The sequence below is a fragment of the Cyprinus carpio genome, chromosome B20 (genome assembly GCF_018340385.1).
Source record: "Cyprinus carpio isolate SPL01 chromosome B20, ASM1834038v1, whole genome shotgun sequence".
NCBI lineage: Eukaryota > Metazoa > Chordata > Actinopteri > Cypriniformes > Cyprinidae > Cyprinus > Cyprinus carpio.
In genome coordinates this window covers 21986220-22006874 of record NC_056616.1, presented here as the reverse complement: position 1 = coordinate 22006874, position 20655 = coordinate 21986220, and the positions used below count along the sequence as shown (strand labels likewise).

General features: G+C 32.6%; 1 protein-coding gene across 3 annotated transcripts in view; it reads left to right on the top strand.

The window, feature by feature from the left end:
* Positions 1 to 19731, top strand: part of LOC109087882 (alpha-(1,6)-fucosyltransferase-like) — an 87411-nt gene extending 67680 nt beyond the window's left edge. For all 3 annotated transcript variants that reach the window (XM_042746766.1, XM_042746767.1, XM_042746768.1), the window contains 5 exons: positions 2634 to 2871; positions 12973 to 13219; positions 15033 to 15209; positions 16003 to 16153; positions 17301 to 19731. In XM_042746766.1, coding sequence (XP_042602700.1) covers positions 2634 to 2871; positions 12973 to 13219; positions 15033 to 15209; positions 16003 to 16153; positions 17301 to 17630 — 1143 coding nt within the window. In that variant the 3' untranslated portion in view covers positions 17631 to 19731. The remainder of the gene's footprint in view (positions 1 to 2633; positions 2872 to 12972; positions 13220 to 15032; positions 15210 to 16002; positions 16154 to 17300) is intronic.
* The last annotated feature ends 924 nt before the right edge of the window (positions 19732 to 20655 follow it).

Here is a 20655-nt window from a genome sequence, read left to right as displayed (position 1 = left end):
TGGTTAGCAGTGACTGAAATGCAGCTTTACACACAACTGTGAGTCTGAATGGAGAGGATCTTGAGACTCCAGTAGCTTCAAACACCTGTCTGCTGCTCAGCAGTGGCTTTTTTACAGCTGCCATTACAATACAGTTCATTTATTTGACAGAAACTTGCCTTAATAAATCTTTATCTGACCAAGATCTTCTCTGCTCTAAGTCACTCACAAATCTTTTGACAGTTCAATAATCTCTATTTGCTTTTCGTGAAATATTGTTTTTGATGCCTTTTGCAAGACATTGCATTGTTTCATACTCTTCATCTTCAGAAAGATCTTTCTTCCTCACCATATTTCATGAGAACTGTGACTTGCTTAATAATGTGGAACAACCTCTTTAAGTAGAGTTTCCATTTACTTAAGAACACCTGGCAAACTATTGAACAAACCTGTCTGAGATTGATACCAGCTATCTAAAAAGATGTGAAAAACCACACAAACAAAAATCTGACTCTTTATTGTACCAAAATCCTATTGATATGTCACTTGCATAATAATTTGGAACGCAGTGTAGTATTAACACTTTTTTATTTTATTTCATTAAATCTGAATTCATGGAATTTATTTTTTAAATGTTTTATTGAATTTATTTAATATTATTTTAGTAAATCTGGTTATCATTCAGTACCATGATATATATCAAATACTCTCTGATGGCTGATTTCCATACCATCACTGTACCATAGTACAGTCACGGTATATTTTTGTAAGCGTATGCTGCTCCAGTTTTATGCTCAGGCAGCACTTCGAGGCTTTTTGAGATGAGAGTGCTTCATCTGCTGCCATAGCAAACTCTGTGCCAATACTATTGAATTTGGATTAAGAGTAAAATCTATATAGCCTTCACTCAAAAAAAAAAAAAAAAAATCCCCAGACAAATACACTAACGTGAAAGAGCCGCCAGACAATTCGATTATCGTAACTCATTTCCTCTAATGGCACAATAAAAATGAAAAAGCGTTTCTAAAGGAAAATATAGACAGCTAAAATCTTCCCCTGCTGGACACACAGAATCACTTCATCATGGCAAATATGTAACATGATAACTATAATTTCTGCCCAAATAACTGCAGTTATTATTAGTACTGTAATATTATAATTAATATGAGATCTCCTCCAAGCAACCTTTTATTTATTTAATCCATCAAAAGTTTGAGGTCTATACGTTTGTTGATGTTTTTGAAAAATCTCAGCAGGGCTGTTTTTATTTCATTAAAAATACAGTAAAAACAGCAAAATTGTGAAATATTATTACACTTTAAATTAAGTGTTTTGTGAATATATTGTAAAATGTAATTTATTCCTGTGATGTAAACCTGTATTTTTAGCATCATTACTTCATATTCTTTATTCAGTGATTCTTCCTAACTTTACCATGTATTACTATGTCATCTTTCAAACGCATAAACCGCATAAATTCATGTTATTTCTTATTTAGATGTAATGGAGGGAGTCCCATGCTTTCTATTTGTCAGCTGAACTTCAGTGTGATATGATCCTTCAGAAATCATTCTAATATGCTGATTTGCTGCTCAAAAATATTTCTTAAAATAATTTTTTTAAAATAATAATAACAAATGTTTTTTATTATTATTCTTACTGACCCCAAACTGTTTTTTTTTTTTTTTTTTTTTTTTTTTTTTTGTGTTGTTGTGTTGTTTTGTTTTGTGTTGTTTTAGTTTGGCTTGGTTTGGTTTGGTTTTTTGACCCTGCTTTTGCATGGCTGTAGTACCTTATTCACCTTCACTCTTTCCCTGTGGATTAAACATTGAATGAAATAGATGATCTAATACATCATGCCCCTCATGAAAGCCTTTCTGACATCAGATGGGACATCAGTTACAATCTCACTATATGAATCTCCAAAGGGCTGACTGTGTCCCTCTCTGTCTCTGTCCCTCTGTCTCTCTTTCTCTGTATGGGTTTCTCTCTAGTCTCTTTGAGACCCTGCTTACATGCAGTGAATGTGATTTAATAATGAAATCAGACAGCTCTCACTGGAGAATATGAACGCATCAGAGATTGTTGCGTAAAGCCTGAAAGCTTGCACTGGAAACAAGCATTGCATCCTGGTGAAGGGATTGTGGGAAAACAGTCTTCTGAAGTTTAGCATTCATTTTAAGAGTACTTCCTCATCTGTTTTTTTTTTTTTATTATTATTTATTTTTATTATTTTTACATTCTATATTGGGACAAATTCATTTAATTAATTACATGTTTCATTTCTCTTCATCTTTGTGTTTTATATATTTGTTTTATTTTATTTTATTTTATGTGCACATGCACATGCAAATTCATTTAATCTAAAATGCAGTCATAATTTTAATTGCATATCTCATTTGTCGTCTTCAAATTAATTATTTTATTTTATGTAATTTCTCTTCTTTTTTTCTAGATTTTTTTATTTATACATGCAACATTGGTACAAATTGATTTAATCTAAAATGCTGTCCTTATTGTAATTGCATACAGTATGTTATTTCTCTTCTTCATCTGTATTTTATTTAATTTTATGTACACATGCTATATTGATACAAATTCATGTAATCTAAACGCAGTTCTAACTGTAATTGTGTATGTCATTTGTGGCTCAGAACCCGCAGGACTGCAGTAAAGCTCGTAAGCTGGTGTGTAACATCAATAAGGGCTGTGGATACGGCTGTCAGCTCCATCACGTGGTTTACTGCTTCATGATCGCTTACGGCACGCAGAGAGTCCTGATCCTCGAGTCCCACAACTGGCGTTACGCACCTAAAGGCTGGGAGACGGTCTTCCGGCCCGTCAGCGACACCTGCACGGATCGATCCGGAGCCACGACCGGACACTGGTCAGGTGAGCGTCAATCCTGCTGTAGGTGTTCAGAGTGAACAGATCTGAATGTGAAAATGTGTCATTCTGACTTCTTTCTTTCTTATGTCATTGTTTTACTATCATTGATATTAAACTATTACTATAAGTTACTATTATAGTTATAGTTACTATTATGGATACAGTACTATATTATTAGTTTTTGTTAATATTTTAAATTAGCTTTTATTTTTATATATTCTATTTTCACTTAAAATATTGGTAATTTTCCTGTTTTTGACATTATTATTTATTATTTTATTATTTATTTTTCTAAATATATGCAGTTTTATTTCATTTTTATTATTATTTTATTTAGTTTTAGATTGTTTTTTCTTTGTTCTTTTTTTTTTAGTACTTACACTAAATTAAATGAAAATTTGAATGTTGCCTTGACAACTATCTGATATTTATTTATTTATTTATTTATTTAAGTTTTAGTTTTGGCTAACTATGACTCTGTTATGGTGAAAGTGGCTATTTACCACTGCTTTAGATTTGGCTCATTCAAAATCATATTGTTTTTAATGGTAGTTTTACTGTTTTGAATTTAATAAAAAAATTAATAATAATTATAACAATAATCAAATGACTTGAAATATAAACTACCATTCAAAAGTCTCTTTTGCTCACCAAGGCTGCATTTATTTGATTAAAAATAAAGTAAAACAAGAGTAATATTTTGGAATATTATTGCAATTAAAATAGCTGTTTGTAATATATTGTAAAATGTAATTTATAAAACTGATCAAATCATAATTATCATCATCAATACCACATATTAACAGGATCCTTCAGAAATCATTCTAATATGCTGATTTGCTGCTCAAGAAACATTTCTGGTTGTTTTTCAGGATTCTTTGATGAATAGAAAGTTCAAAAGGACAACATTTATGTGAAATAGGAATTTTATGTAACATTATAAATGTAGATAATGTCATTTTTGGTTAACGTAATGCATCCTTGTTGCATAAATGCATTAATTTCTTTTAAAGAATCTTGTTCAAATAATCTTTTGGACAGTAGTGCATTTCATTTTTAATTTGCTTCAAATTTATAATCTAAAGAACAATATAGAAACCATTTTTCTTGAATTTTCAGCGAAGCCAACATAACATTAGACTTTGCTAGTTTAGTTTTGCAGTGACATCTAAATTTATTCATGTTTGCAGATCTCCCTAATTAAAATACATGTTTATCTGTGTTCTCTGATTGCATTGATTTAATTGTTTTTCGCTTTCCTTCTAATTAATTTTAATGTGTTTTTAAATGAACACAACTCTCATTTCAATCTTTTTTAAATTAACTTGTGAACTGATTGTAATCTTTATTCTTTTTATGCCAATTAAGCACCACTGTGTATGAAATGCACTGTAAGTTAGTTCAGGCCTGTATTTTTAATTTATGCGTCAGCATTTTCTACTGTAAAACTGTTGTGTGAACTGGTTGAGTCCACTTCTCTAATGTTCTTAATGCTAAATAGACAAAGTGTGAAGCTCTAGTACAAGACGGATATTTAAGCATAATGAGGACATGTGAAACTTTCCTCTCTTCTTTGTGTCCTAATTATTACAGCCGAGGATCTGTTGAAGGAATAGATTATCTGAGGATTCTCGTCAAAACCCATTCTAGCCGCCAGAAACCAGAAGCATGAAGAAGAGCTGCAAGTGCTCTTACATAAGCCTAGGAACGGCTTGGGAGATTTTTCTTAAATATTTCATGCTTTAGCTAATTAAAATTTCAAGCATACTCCGATCACATGTGCACTTGCTGGTGGAAAGGCCATAAAGCAGCCGCTGTTGTTGTGTGGTAATTGTTAGGGAGAGTTTTAATGAGCTGCTTGCCAGTTGGTTTGCGGTCAGGAACGTTTTGCTGCTTTAACGCTCATAATTAGCAGACATAACTTGTTTTTTAACAAACGATTAAAACAAAGCCGCTGTTTCTATGCAACACTTTCAGACTTTTCAGGTTAATTTGTGGTTTGTGTGTTTCTAAACTCAGTTCGAGTTCGAGTTAGGTTAATCAGAACCATTTCATTTCTCCAATAAAGGTGTGAGAGGAACGTTCAGCCAAAAATGAACTTGGTGTCATTATTTACTCACTCTCATGTTGTTTCAAACTTTATTTATTCTCCTTAACATAAAAAGAGATGTTTAACAGCTTTCACTGCTGTTTTCTTTAAAAATAAAGGGAATGTGGACAGATTGTCCAAAAATGACAAAAATAACCATAAAAGTGTCATAGAAGTGCATAAAAGTGGTCCATATGATTTTTTTGTGATGTTTTCAATTTAAGTTTATTTGTATAGCGCTTTTCACTGTACAAATCGTTGCAAAGCAACTTTACAGAAAATTAAGTTTCTACAATATATTTAGTAGTAGCTTATCAGTGGTGACTGTCAGTTAATGTACATATGTCAGAAATGCACGGAAAAATCAATTAAAGATGTAATCAAACATATGATGAACACTATTAACAGCAATTATTTTATGTTGCAATCAAACTTATAGCAAAATGTGGTAGTTCTGTATGTTGTCTCTGGGTTAGCATCATCTGAGGTCCTCTGAGGGGTTGGCATCATCTCTTCTCAGGTGTTCTGGATCCAGACTGGAGCTTGTGTAAATCCTAGTTACCACGGGATGTCAATCCCATGGCAGAAACAGAGAAACAAATAGAGACATAATTAGCGTAGCTGCTGTTCCAACAAAGCAAAATTGATTTGTTTATCCCAAGCTAAAGAATAATAATGTGCATTTGATCAGAAATAACTGCAGTACAAGACTATGAGATGCATTATTTCAATGCTTGGCCAAAGAGGTGTGTTTTTAATCTAGATTTAAACAGAGGAAGTGTGTCTGAACCCCGAACATTATCAGGAAGGCTATTCCAGAGATTGGGAGCAAAATGCGAAAAAGCTCTATGTCCTTTAGTGGACTTTGCTATCCTAGGTACTATCAAAAGTCCATCGTTTTGTGACCTTAGGGACCGTGATGGATTGTAGCGTGGTAGAAGACTAGTTAGGTATGCAGGAGCTAAACCATTAAGGGCCTTATAAGTAAGTAATAATATTTTTTAACTGATACGGAACTTAATAGGTAGCCAGTGCAGAGACTGTAAAATTGGAGTAATATGATCATATTTTCTTGACCTGGTAAGGACTCTAGCATCTACATTTTGGACTACCTGTAGCTTGTTTATTGAGGATGCAGGACAACCACCTAGCAGTGCTTTACAATAGTCCAGTCTAAAGGTCATGAATGCATGAACTAGCTTTTCTGCATCAGAAACAGGTAACATGTTTCGTAGCTTGGCAATGTTTCTAAGATGGAAGAATACTGTTTTTGTAACATGGGAAATATGATTTTCAAAAGACAAGTTGCTGTCTAATATAACACACAGATGTTTGACTGTAGAGGAAGTAACAGTACATCCGTCTAGTTGCAAATTGTAATCCAAGAGATTCTGTGTAATGTTTTTTGGTCCAATAAGTAATATCTCTGTCTTATCCAAATTTAATAGGAGAAAATAACATTTTTAACACACTCTGCTAGCTTAGATAATTTAGAAGTTTCATCTGGTCTTGTTGAGATATACACTCACCGGCCACTTTATTAGGTACACCTATTCAATTGCTTGGTAACACAAATTGCTAATCAGCCAATCACCTGGCAGAAACTCAATGCATTTAGGCTTCTAGATGTGGTGAAGACAACTTGCTGAAGTTCAAACCGAGCATCAGAATGGGGAAGAAAGGAGATTTAAGTGACTTTGAATGTGGAATGGTTTGTTGGTGCCAGACAGGCTGGTCTGAGTATTTCAAAAACTGCTGATTTACTGGGATTTTCACCCGCAACCATCGCTAGGGTTTACAGTGAATGGTCCGAAAAAGAGAAAATATCCAGTGAGCTGCAGTTGTGTGGACAAAAATGCCTTGTTGATGTCAGAGGTCAGAGGAGAATGGGCAGACTGGTTAGAGATGATAGAAATACAACAGTAACTCAAATAATCACTCGTTACAACCAAGGTATGCAGAATAGCATCTCTGAACACACAACACATCGAACCCTGGAGCAGATGGGCTACAGCAGCAGAAGACCACACCGGGTGCCGATCCTGTCAGCTAAGATCAGGACACGGAGGCTACAATTCACACAGGCTCACCAAAGTTGGACAATAGAAGATTGTAAAAACGTTGCCTGGTCTGATGAGTCTCGATTTCTGCTGCAACATTCAGATGATAGGGTCAGAATTTGGTGTAAAGAACATGAAAGCATTTATCCATCCTGCCTTGCCTCAACAGTTCAGGCTGGTGGTGGTGGTTTAATGGTGTGGGGGATATTTTCTTAGCACACTTTGGGCCCATTAGTACCAATTGAGTATCGCTTAAACACCACAGCCTACCTGAGTATTGTTGCTGACCATATCCAGCCCTTTATGACCACAGTGTACCCATCTTCTGATGGCTACTTCCAGCAGGATAATGCACCATGTCACACAGCTCAAATCATCTCAGACTGGTTTCTTGAACATGACAATGAGTTCACTTTACTCAAATGACCTCCACAGTCACCAGATATCAATCCAATAGAGCAGCTTTGGGATGTGGTGGAACGGGAGATTCGCATCATAGATGTGCAGCTGACAAATCTGCAGCAACTGCATGATGCTGTCATGTCATTATGGATCAAAATCTCTGAGGAATGTTTCCACCACCTTGTTGAATCTATCCCATGAAGAACTGAGGCAGTTCTGAAGGCAAAAGGGGGTCCAACCTGGTACTAGCAAGGTGTACCTAATAAAGTGGCCAGTGAGTGTATAGTTGAGTATCACCAGCATTACAGTGGAAAATAATCCCGTATTTTCTAATAATATTACCAAGGGGCAACATGTATATTGAAAATAGCAGAGGACCTAGGACAGATCCTTGTGGCACTCCACACGTTACTGGTGACAATTGAGATATCTCCCCGTTTAAATAAACAAAGTGGTAGCGATCGGACAGGTAGGATCTAAACCATCATAGGATTTATGATTTATTTATTATTTTATTTATTTTTATGAGGAACATACCATAATTTGTAAGTTGTGCACAAATGTAATATTTGAGAGCTAAAAAAAGACTTTTGGGTTTGTTCATCACACAAAGATAGCATATGGCTTCAGAAGACTATATTAAAACAAATATTTTAAAACTTGTTAATTAAAATTACAATATATTTGTCATTTTTAATGCAGTTTTGGAGGCATCCATCCCTATTCACTTTTATTGTTTGAAAAAGGGCAGCATGAACAAGTCGTTCAGATCTATTTCTGCTATTTTCTGTAAAATTGGAAGTTGTGCACAAGCGTACATCAGAATTGAGAACTGAAAATAATGACTTTTGGGTTTGTTCGTCACACAAAAGCTATCATATGGCTTCAGAAGACTACACAAGGAAAAAAATAGTGTAAAAACTATTTCCGCACAGAAATTGCTAGTAAATTATGAAGATAATTATGAAGAAAGGGCATATATATATATATATATATATATATATGTATGATATATATCCATATATATATATATTTTTTGAAAAATCTTTTTTGAAAAATGTACTATTGTATAGACAACAAATATTCTAAAAGTTTATGGAGACAATGTTAATATATAAACATAAGTAACATTTCTCATTTTATTCTCAACTTGATGTACTAAAATAACTAAAACTAAAACAGAAATAAAATATATATAAACAAAAAACAACAGAAACACACAACTAAATTACTAAAACTAACTAACTAAAATCATATTTTATATATATATATTCACTTATATATATATATATATATATATATAGTTAATTATATTATATAAATTACTAAAAAATTAAGGAAATTGCTGAAACTTCAACTATAACTGAAATAAAAAAAAAATTAAAACTGATTCAAAATAATAATGTAAACTATAAGTTTATATAATTGATTCTAAAATCACACTGCAGCTGAGGGTGAGTGAATGATTTGTATTTTTGTGAGCTCTCTGTTTATCTGCAAAATAAACATCCACAGCTCCTGCTGCTCCGGTTCTTTCTCTTGGCCTGTGTGTTTTTGTCCCCCTGTGTTTCTCTGGAGGATGTTTGTGAAAGGACTGCGGGTAAGTGACCTGTTTAATCTGACTTGTCCAGACTTCTGCCCCGAGACCAGAGCCAGTCATTCCAGCACCAGGGAGAGCCGGTTTGTTTTGTGTGCAAGCGCTGAGACAGGTCACCTTGCCACGCAAAACCCGGCGACTTTTGAAGAAACTCGCCTGCGGAGCACTTTGGGAATATGTCTTCAGATCAAAGTCTCTCTGGTTTCCTCTTGCGCTCTCGTCCTTCCTCTGCCCTGTGTAACGCAAATGGCACAATTACATCTAGTCAGGCTTTATTTCTCAGGGGTGACTTTGTATTGTCACACATAAAGCATGCCACACTTTAATGCAGTTAAACGCTACACAAAACATCTGCATCAAACATTTATGAAAAGCCTGTGGCATGCAGGTCAAGCATTTATTTATGGTTCGTGCATGAAAATCCACTGAGATGCAGTAAACTCAAGCTGAGAAAAAAAAAAATCTTACTTGGTCTTCTTTCCAGAACAAATATTTAAACCATCAAAGCAAGATACATTTACTTATTTACTCATTTACAAAATAACTTGAGATATTGCTGCTATATTTATAAGATAAGTCTTCTGTCTGAAAAATGTATCAAAATTAAGTGAGTTCATTGTTAAACAAGAAAAATATCTGGCTATCAGGTCAGAAAAATTAACTTAATTCTAAGTGGAAAAATTATTATTTTTCTGACCCCTTTGGCAGATATTTTTTCTTGTTATATTCAAAAAAAAATATTTTGTATTGCTTTCCAGTAAAAATATATCATATACATTAACTAAATTAAATAAATTAAATTAAATGACCATTATGTCTATTAGATATTAAGTGTTTTATTTATTTATTTATTTATTTATTTATTTATTTATTTATTTATTTATTTATCAGCAATAATTAAATGAGTTTGTGTTTAAAACAAGAAAAATATATATTTTATGTGTGGTAAAATAAAATAACAAAATTAATAAATAAAATGAAATGAAATAAAATAATATAAAGCCTGAATTCAGTGGTAAATCAGGATTATTTTTCTCATCCACTGACAATTTTGTTTCTTGTTTTAAGCAAAAACTTGCTTAATTTTGATATCTTTTAAAGAAAAGATAACTTAATATTTAAGTATTTTAGTTAGATATTTTTACTTAAAAACAAGACAGATATACTGAATATGTATGAAATTTTTCAGATTCTTTTGGCAGATTTTTTCTTGTTTTTTTATTTTCTTTATTTTTTCTTTATTATTTCTTGTTAAATATCTTAACATTCTTAAATAAAGATACTTTTACTTAAGAAATAAAATGACTATTATGTCTCTTACTTTTTATGTCTTGTTTTCTGAAAAATGATACCAAAATTAAATGGTTTTATGCTTAAAATAAGAAAAATATCAGTCAGTTTGGTTAAAACTAAATAAATAAATGTTTCAAAGTATATAAGTTTATGTAAGGGAGTTTATGATTAAAACGGTAAAAAAAATTATCTTGTTTTAAGAATAATCTATGTTTATCTATGTTTTAAACAAAAACTTGCTTGGTCTTGATAAATGAATGTTGATTTAAATATATAGATATTTGTACTGGAAAACAAGACCACAAAAAGATAATTTTGTGCAGTGAATTGTTTTAAATTTTAATAAAATGTTCCAGGTTTTTACATTTGTCTACCATAAACAGCTACTAGCTAATAGTGGCAGTTACTAGCTAATAAACTATTTCACATAATAAAGAATTCAGCAAAAAAGCGTGTTTGCAGCTGTATTTTTCATCATTTAGCAGCAGGAGCAGCAGTGTTGGTGTTGTTCTGAGCACACAGGTGCACGCAGACAGATGCTGATAAGAGTGAGCTATTGTCTTCAGGTGCGGCCACTGCCTTCTTGTTAAAAAACATGAGTTTTCTCATGCAAATTGGACATTTTCTTTGTTTTTACCTCGGCTAGATGCATTGCGAATTGGTTGTGCTTTAAACAATGGTTTGTCATTTGTATCAAACATTTGCATGCATCTTGAAATGTTGATAAATGGGTTGAGTGAGCAGTGCCAGGTTGAGCTACTTGATGCTAATGCTGCGGCTCTCATCCAAATTCTGTTGAGCTTCCTACCCTGAAAGCATCGTTGGCAATGCAGCCTTCCACATAGCAGGCAGCTAAATGCTTTGTTTTGGCCATTTTGGCAGCGCTGCATGAATCTGAAATCCCATCGTGATTAGCTCAGTATATTATTCAACAAAAGATTGATACACCGAAGTGTTTCTTCCAATTAAAAATAAACTGTTTCACCCCGTATTTATCATTTCACCCAGTGTTCTAGTATTATTTCACCTGTTATTTCCCTTCTAGCAAAATTAAAACGATGCCATCACTTATGGAAGCCTGTTTCTGCCATGAGAAAAATAAAAGGGTAATTGACTTTTGTCTCGCAATTCTTGGTTTATGTAGCAGCTTTTCTCAGAATATTTATATAAAAATTCTAAGTACTCTTAAAAAAATTCAATAATATTAAGAGAAAAAAAATCAAATCAATTTTAATAAAAAAAGATTCACAAAAATATAAAGCAAAAGTTTTTTTTTAATATTTAAATTTTTTTTTTTTTTTTTTTTTTTGTCAGAATTTTTTTAAGGTGTGCACAAATGTAAAGTTTAAGTTTTTTTTTAATATTTAAATTTGGGTCTGTTCATCACTATAAATATATTTGCAGTTTCCATATTTTTATTTTTTTTTATGCATTTTCTGCATTGCATGGAAAAGGGCAGCATTCACAAGTCATTTCAAACTTTATTTCTGCTATTTTCTGTAAAATGAAAGTAAATGTAGACAGACTCTGTTGAATTCCAAAAATGACAACAAAAAAGCTCCATAAAATTGCCATAAAATGGTGTTGTGTGCTATTTTTAAAATGTTCTCAAGTCATATGTTCAATTTATATGAGGAACTTAATTTATATGAGTTGTGCGCAAATGTAAATAAGATTTGTTTGATTGCAACATATAATAATTGCTGTTAATAGTGTTCATTGTCTGTCTGATTACGTCTTTAATTGATTTTTCCATACATTTCTGCCATATGTACATAAACTGACAGTCAACACTGATACGCTACTACTAAATATATTGTAGAAACGTTGCTTTGCAACGATTTGTATAGTGAAAAGCGCTATACAAATAAACTTGAATTGAATTGAATTGAATTGAATTTGAGAGCTAAAAATATTGACTTTTGGGTTTGTTCATCACACAAATGCTATCGTATGGCTTTAGAAGAATACAGAAAACAAATATTCAAAAGTCTGTGGACTGAAATTTAAATATATATATATATATATATATATTTATATTTTGATGCATTTTGCAATGAAAGTGAAAGTTCTAAAAATGACAAAAAAGCACCATAAAAGTGGTCCATACGATTTGTGTGTGCTGTTTGTCAAATCTTAAGTCATATGTTAATTGTATTTTTAATCTTTCTAATATGTTGATTTGCTGCTCAAGAAAAAAAATTCTTATTGAAAACAGTTTTTGCTGCTTAATATTTTTGTGGAAAAACAATTCAATGTTTAGGGTATATACAGTAAGATGTTAAAAAAGCTGCAATGATTTGCATTGAATTTATCAAATGTGACAGTAAAGACATTTATCATATTACAGAAGATTTCTGTTTCAAATAAATTATTTTCTTTTGAACTTTCTACCCATCAAAGAATAATGAAAATAAACGTATCAATGGTTCCACACACACACACACACACACACAAGATATATATACATATATATATATATATATATATATATATATATATATATATATAATCTTGATCATTCCAGAGTTTTGACCATCAGTGGATGTATTTGTGTGTTGGTTAGGATGTTAAAAGCTCACTAACAGTAGAAAAGGTTTGGAACAATGTGTTGCATAATTGAATCAACCATCAAAATGTTGCTATGATGTGTTTCTCTACAGGTGAGGCTCACGACCGGGACGTTCAGGTGGTGGAGCTGCCCATCGTGGACAGTCTTCACCCCAGACCTCCGTACCTCCCGCTCTCTATCCCAGAAGACCTCGCTCCCCGACTGCAGCGTCTCCACGGCGACCCGTCCGTCTGGTGGGTGTCTCAGTTCGTCAAGTACCTGGTCCGTCCTCAGGCCTGGCTGGAGAAGGAGATCCAGGAGACCTGTGTCAAACTGGGCTTTAAACACCCCATCATTGGGTGGGTGTTTCTCTCGTCTTATTTGTCTTCTCACATTTCTTTCCATCTGTCTGCGTACGTTCTTTTTTTTTTTTTTTTTTTTTTTTTTTTTTTTTTTTTTTGTGTTTTTATTGTGTGTGTGTGTTTTTATCTGCGCCCATGGTGGATGTGTCTGGGTGGGTGTTTCACTGATAAAACACTGCGAGATAAAGATGGCACACGATAACAAGAGTGAACATGACTCACAATCACGATGAAATTGAGAATAAAAGAGAATTAAATGATTGTGGCCCCATAGGAAGCACCATTGTCTCTTGACAGCACTGTGAAATGTAATAACCCAAAAAATATAATAGAGTAAATCTATAGTGAATCATAGAGATCAGCTGAAAAGAGAGAGATAGACAATTACTAATGTGTTTGGTGAACAGTACTTGATTTCTGCTGTTTTTGCAGTTGTTTCTGAAACATTGGATTTTGGATTGGTGCAAAAAAAATAAGCTCTGAGACCAACAAATGTTTAGGATTTCTACACATTTTGTTCACCATAATTTCCACAAACAAAACTTCTATTTGAAGTCTAAATACAATTAGCAAATACAAATTTATAATATAAATAATTTATTTATTTATTTTTATGCATTTTTGGAGCTTGTCAGCATTCATCACTTTTCACTGTATGCTAAAGGGCAGCATGGACAAATAGTTTTTGGATCTTTTTTCTTTTTTAATTCATGACATTCATTTAATTCAAGTCATGTTATGATTGAAAAAGGTTAGAATGCAAACCTTGGAAAATGCGTGATGCAAAAGACAAGTGTTTATTTTGGTTGCATGTTCATAATGTGACCCTGGACCCCAAAACCAGTCATAAGGCTGGCATAATTTTTTCAAAATTGAGATTCATGCATCTTCTGAAAGCTGAATAAATACACTTTACTTTGATGTATGGTTTGTTAGGAGGACAATATTTGGCTGAGATACAACTGTCTGAAAATCTGGAATCTGAGGGTGCAAAAAATTCAAAATATTGAGAAAATCGCCTTTAAAGTTGTCCAGATGAAGTTCTTAGCAATGCATATTACTAATCAAAAATTAAGTTTAAATATATTTACAGTAGGAAATTTACAAAACATCTTCATGGAACATGATCTTTACTTAATATCCTAATGATTTTTGGCATAAAAGAAAAATGGATAATTTTGACCCATACAATGTATTTTTAGCTATTGCTACAAATATACCCCAGCGACTTAAGACTGGTTTTGTGGTCTAGGGTCACATATGTGATATGAATCATTAAAAAAATTTATTTACATATTTTCATGTTTAAAACTAGATAAGTAGCTCAAACAGTAAAGTACAGCACTAGCAACGCCAAGGTCATGGGTTTGTTTCCCAGGGAATGCATAAACTGATCAAATTCCCAACTTATGTTTGGGTTTGATAAGTGCTTAAATACAGAAAGCATAATCCATTTAGCAAACCAAAAATAAATGCATAAATTCGCAAATCATTTTTTTATCAATTTATTTAAGTGCATAAATGTATAAGTCAATGCATTTGGCAGATGCTTTTATCCAAAGTGACCATACAACACATAATGTTTGCATTACAGTTCAATATAGGATTTCCAGTGAGTCACCAAATGGATGATGCAAAGCAGGTTAAACTCTTTACACTGTCCTTCTCACTTTACTAAATCTCAACTGAGCAAATCAACATAGCTACTACAAACTACATTGAAGAAAACTTACTTATGACCTATCAGATAAAAAATGAGGGGCCAATGGTTTCTATAAAAAGAAGCAGATAAATCCAGTTTTTCTTACAGTGTCCACGTCAGACGGACAGATAAAGTTGGGACGGAGGCCGCGTTTCACCCCATAGAGGAGTACATGGTCCATGTGGAGGAACAATTCCAGTACATGGCTCAACGTGGCCAGGTGGATAAAAAACGAGTGTATTTGGCCACCGACGACCCCTCGCTGTTACAGGAGGCAAAAACCAAGTGAGTTATGATGAGTCCTTAAAGGGTCATGAAACAACAGTTTTGAAAAATGTTTCAACAAACCGAAAAAAGTTCAGGGAAAGATGGGAAACAAACTACAGAACAACGACTAATGATTAAAGTAGATTTTGTTTTGCTCTCAGCTAAGAGCATGAAAGCTTTCCTCAAATGTGTTCTGCATGTCACCGCTGCTTTCAGCAAATTAAAAAAAATATATTAAAGCTCACACTACATTACACAAATACACTTATATCAAGTGAGAGCTAGAAGCTAATGCACAGCAGTCATCTCAATTAATTATAGTTTGCAATTTATTTTTAAGAGTTTTTTAGTTTCCGATTTTTTTATGTACAGTATTTGTTTAAAATTGATTTGATTATATATATATATATATATATATATATATATATATATATATATATATATATATATATATAATATAAAAGGTATAATTGCAATTGTTACATTTTATTAAATTGATATAATGATAAAACACATGTATCTAATAAGGCATTTATATCCTCATTGTCAACATCAAAGACACAATGAAGATTTTAAACTTGGAAGCCAAAAAGTGAAGAAAAAAATAACTCAAAATTTACCAGTTTTTTTACTACCATTTAAATTACAGATGCTATCATTGTCTTCTATGATGTGAAACAAAATCTCAAAATGTAGTTTTGTGTTTCAAGTTAAAGTTCAGTCACACCTTAAATTGGCCTCTTCTAATATTTAAACTGTAATATTAGATTTAAAATTGTTCAAATTAAATCCAGTATTCTGTGTTTTGCAGGTACACAGACTATGAGTTCATCAGTGATAACTCCATCTCTTGGTCAGCGAGTTTACATAACCGATACACAGAGAATTCACTCAGAGGCGTCATCCTGGACATCCACTTCCTGTCCCAGACTGACTTCCTGGTTTGCACCTTCTCCTCACAGGTACATCGATAATTGTTTATTGTATCAGTAACATTTTACACAATAAGGATTCATTTGTTAACATTAAGAACACTGGTAAACATGAACGAACAGAAAAAAACTAAATTTCTACAGCATTTGTTCATTTTAATGTTAATCTAATGGTTTTCTGACTTTGTTTTTCTCCTTCTGTCAATAATTAATCTAATAAACATAAAAGTAACTACATAAAGTCATTAAAAATAATGCAGTGTTATTTCAGTATCACTGAGATACTGTTAGTTTTTAAATCAGTTTTTATTTTTTGTTTGTTTTAGACATTTTGTTGTTTTCTTTTTCTTTTTTTGTAGTTTTTGTTTATGGGTGTGTGTGTCTATAGTTTTTATATAATTTTTATTTTAGTTTTAGTTTGTTATTTCAGTACACCAAGTTAAGTTAAACTAAATTAAAATGAATAGAAATGTTGCCTTGGGAATTAGCTGAAATAAAAAATAATAATATTTTATTTAAAATTTAGTTAACGTTTATTTCATTTCAAGAAATGCAATTTTTTATGGTTTCAATCTCAGTTTTATTTAAGCATAATATCTCTGCACTGAGGCAGAGAAAATGTGCTTTGTTATTAAAATAATGTCAAAATGCAAAAAGATTTATAATAGTCTTAAAACAGGCCTCCTTTTCATTAATAAAGGTTCATTTAAAAACAATATTTTTGTCATTTTGAAATCATCAGTTTGTAATCGCAGTAATGGTAGACAATTATTTTTACTAACACAACAGTATAATTAATAAATGCTGTAAAAAAAAATTATTGCTATTGTTAATTCATATTTATGGAGCCCTGCACTTGACATGCATACAGAAATATATTTATTGTGGTAATACAGTAAATTAATTATTTGTTCCCTTGTTTTAGTAAACGGTGGCCACATTGAACACATTTAATTAAAGACTAATTTAAAGAAAACAAGATGACTAAGAAACAAGATAAACTAAAATGAGAGAATTTTGTTTGTTTATTTACATATTTGTGGGTGGGGGGTGGAGGAGCTTCGTACTAATGCATTGACTAATGTTAACTTTATTTTAAAGAATTGCCATTTTACTTTGTCACTTTTTGTTTTTCCCGCCCAACAGATTTCTGACTTTGTTCTTCTGGTTCTATCAGGTGTGTCGTGTGGCGTATGAGATCATGCAGACTCTTCATTCGGACGCCTCGGCTTTCTTCCGCTCTTTGGACGACATCTACTACTTCGGTGGACAGAACGCGCACAACCAAATCGCCATCTACCCGCACCAGGCACGCACGCCGGAGGACATCCCAATGGAGCCTGGAGATGTCATCGGAGTGGCCGGAAACCACTGGGATGGCTACTCTAAAGGGGTCAACCGCAAACTGGGACGCACCGGCCTCTATCCGTCCTATAAAGTCAAGGAGAAGATCGAGACGGTGAAGTATCCCACTTACCCCGAAGCAGACAAGCTGCTGAGCTTATAGGACAACACATTAATAATTAACGCATGGACGGCTGAACTTGCCATGCACTGGATAACAGACACTCAAAGAGATGTATGCGTGTGTGTATTTATAGGATGGACGCACCTTTTTGGTTTGCAAAAGGATCTCATAAACTGCTGTGGACATCAAGAGCCTTTTAAACAGCACTCAGATCAGCAGAAGCTAATGATAAAAACTTTTTTTAATTGTTTTAATGTTTTTTTAAATATTCTCTTGCCTTTTTTGTCACTTTCTCTGTCCTCAAACTGGAGTGAATCTCACAGAGGTCACATTTCACCCACAAAATCAAAAGTAAGAAATTATATTTTGCATTAGAAAAACGAAGCCTATTTGAATATTTTGCATTGACATTCATTTTCATGAAGTACAAAAAAAGGTCTGGACTCTAAAATAATATTTATTAATTTAAAGCAGGGGATAAAAATTAATACAAACGTTTCAGCTTACTTTCAATTATTTTCATCTTATTTTAATAAATGTATTTATTTTTATTATATTTATTTATAATTTATTTATTATTGCATTTTGTTAGGTCTATAATATATGATTATATAATTAGAAAAATATTTTTTCGATTCTTCTTTTTTAATACTGTCTTTTACTTAAGCTGATTAAATTAATCACAAACTCAAAGCATTCTGAGACAATGCAAATGTATTTATTTATTTAGTATTTATTTATTATAATTGTCTATAAATTTAAATGTATAATTATGTTACATTTATTTATAATTATATAATATAATTTTTGCATGATGGTAGTATTTGATATACTGCTTTTTATTTTTGCTGATATAAATAAAAAAATTAAAAATCATTGTTTATACACATTACAGTAATGTAAATTGCAGGGGGAAAATGTGCTTATTGTTAAAAAAATGTCAAAACAATTAATGGTCCTAAAACAGGCCTCATGCTCTTCATGCAAAATGTAATTTCTATATTTCATTCTTTTGATTTATTGGTGTAATCTGATTCACATCTGTCAGACTTCACTCATCACGCTGTGCTCTTAAGTTCTTTATCTGTCTTCAGTCCGTATATCTGTGTTTATGTGTGTGTTCACAAAGATTGTTTGTGTGATTTATTTATTATGCATCCACAGCGGTGCCTGAAATTAAAGGAAAAAGCATTACAGAACTTTAATATATATATGAATTCTTAAATAGGTGTAACTTCACAGTGTACCATGATTATCAAATTACTCCTTGTTAGTGAACCCTAAAGCATTTGGACATTTTCCAAAATAACAAAAAAAATAATAAAATAATTTGAAGTGTTAGATTTATAGCCAGATTTTAGATGTTATGATTTATAAACATGATCTCATTGGAGATTCATAAGTATTGTTATGTAAAGTGACTCTACACATTTTTACAATTGCACAGATAAATACATTACAACATTACACGTAAATGTTTTCGTGCATGACCTGATATAATGTGCACATTGAATGCAATGCAAGTTGCTTTGGATAAAACAAATTTAATATAAAAATAATTTAACATAAATACAATTTTAGTTCAAAGGTCAAAATTGCAAATGTACTTTACACACAAATACTTATGAAAACTAATGAGATCACTCTAGAATCAAAAGGTTACAAAGTGGAATTAACCAAATAATTTTTGGTTTAATGTTCATTTAGCATTTTTTTCTTTAAATATGAGACTATAACCCCCAGGAATTAATTGTGTTTTTGCATCGTATGGAGAAATGGATGTGATTGAAAAGTCACTGTAGGTTAAAGGCTTTGCTGATGTGTTAGAAACATTAATGGTTATTGTTGCTGCGATTACAAACTGATGATTTAAAAATGACTAGATGCTCTTTAGAAATGGTTTCTGAATGAAGCTGAAGGCATAACCAAAAGTTCTTTCAGCTTTCATCATTTCTTTATTTTTATTGACACGATTTGTCTGTTTATTTGCTGCTTTCAACTCTGAAATGAACTCGGAGTTTAACTTTCTTTTGTAATGAAGGCAAATAATGTTCACTTTGTCTGCGAGACCTTTTTCACTTATTGTTTTTGGGTTTTGTCTTCTATAAACCCACTGATCGATTAAAGTGGAGAAATCTGATTGGCTGATGTGTTCCTTCAGATGGTTGTGGGTCTGCAGGCTTTTCACTGCACTGATCAATGGTTCCTTTCATCAATGTTCAGGTTTAATGTGCCTGCATGACATGAATCCCTCAGACCAGTGCTTTGTGACCAACCTCTAGCAGGTAACTCTTTTGCAACCTGGATGTTTAATTGTGATACTTCCATGCATATTCCATGCATCCTGTGCTCATGCCATACAAGAGTTTCTTCATGGAACAGATTTGGTGAAATGTAGCATTTTTTTATCAGCTGTTTGGAACCTCATTCTGACGGCACCCATTCACTGCAGAGCATCCATTGGTGAGCAAGTGATGGAATGCTACATTTCTCCAAATCTGATGAAGAAACAAACTCATCTACATCTTTGATGACCTGAGAGTGAATAAAGTTTCAGCAAATTTTAATTTTTGGGTAAACTATTCCACTAATACATTTTTCATTTCCAAAGCCTTGTATCTAGGTCCCATTGTTTTGGATTATAATTCATCCTAGGTTTACTTGCTCATGGATTATGACTTTGCACAGAGTTGGTAAGTGTTTCTGTCACAGCAGTCTCATGTTATACCTTCAAACAGTTCCACAGACTTCCATGCATTTTACTGCAAACATATTTGTGTTTGATTTTATGCTCATCACAGATGCTGTCCACAGAGCTGAACTTGTATTGAACCTGCAAAAATCCTTCAAAAAGTACTCATGCAGTGATTAAATGAGCGATAAACCCCCACGTTATCTGAGGGCACTTTGATTATAAGCCGTGAGAGTGCTGCCCTGTAACCTTTTTTTCTGAATGGATCTTAGTTTGGTTAATTATTCTGTTAATTGGCCACCAGTCCCTAGTGTCTTGTGTTCAGATTTATTTTGATCTGTTTCACTCCTTCCATTTATTTAGAGCCTGAGC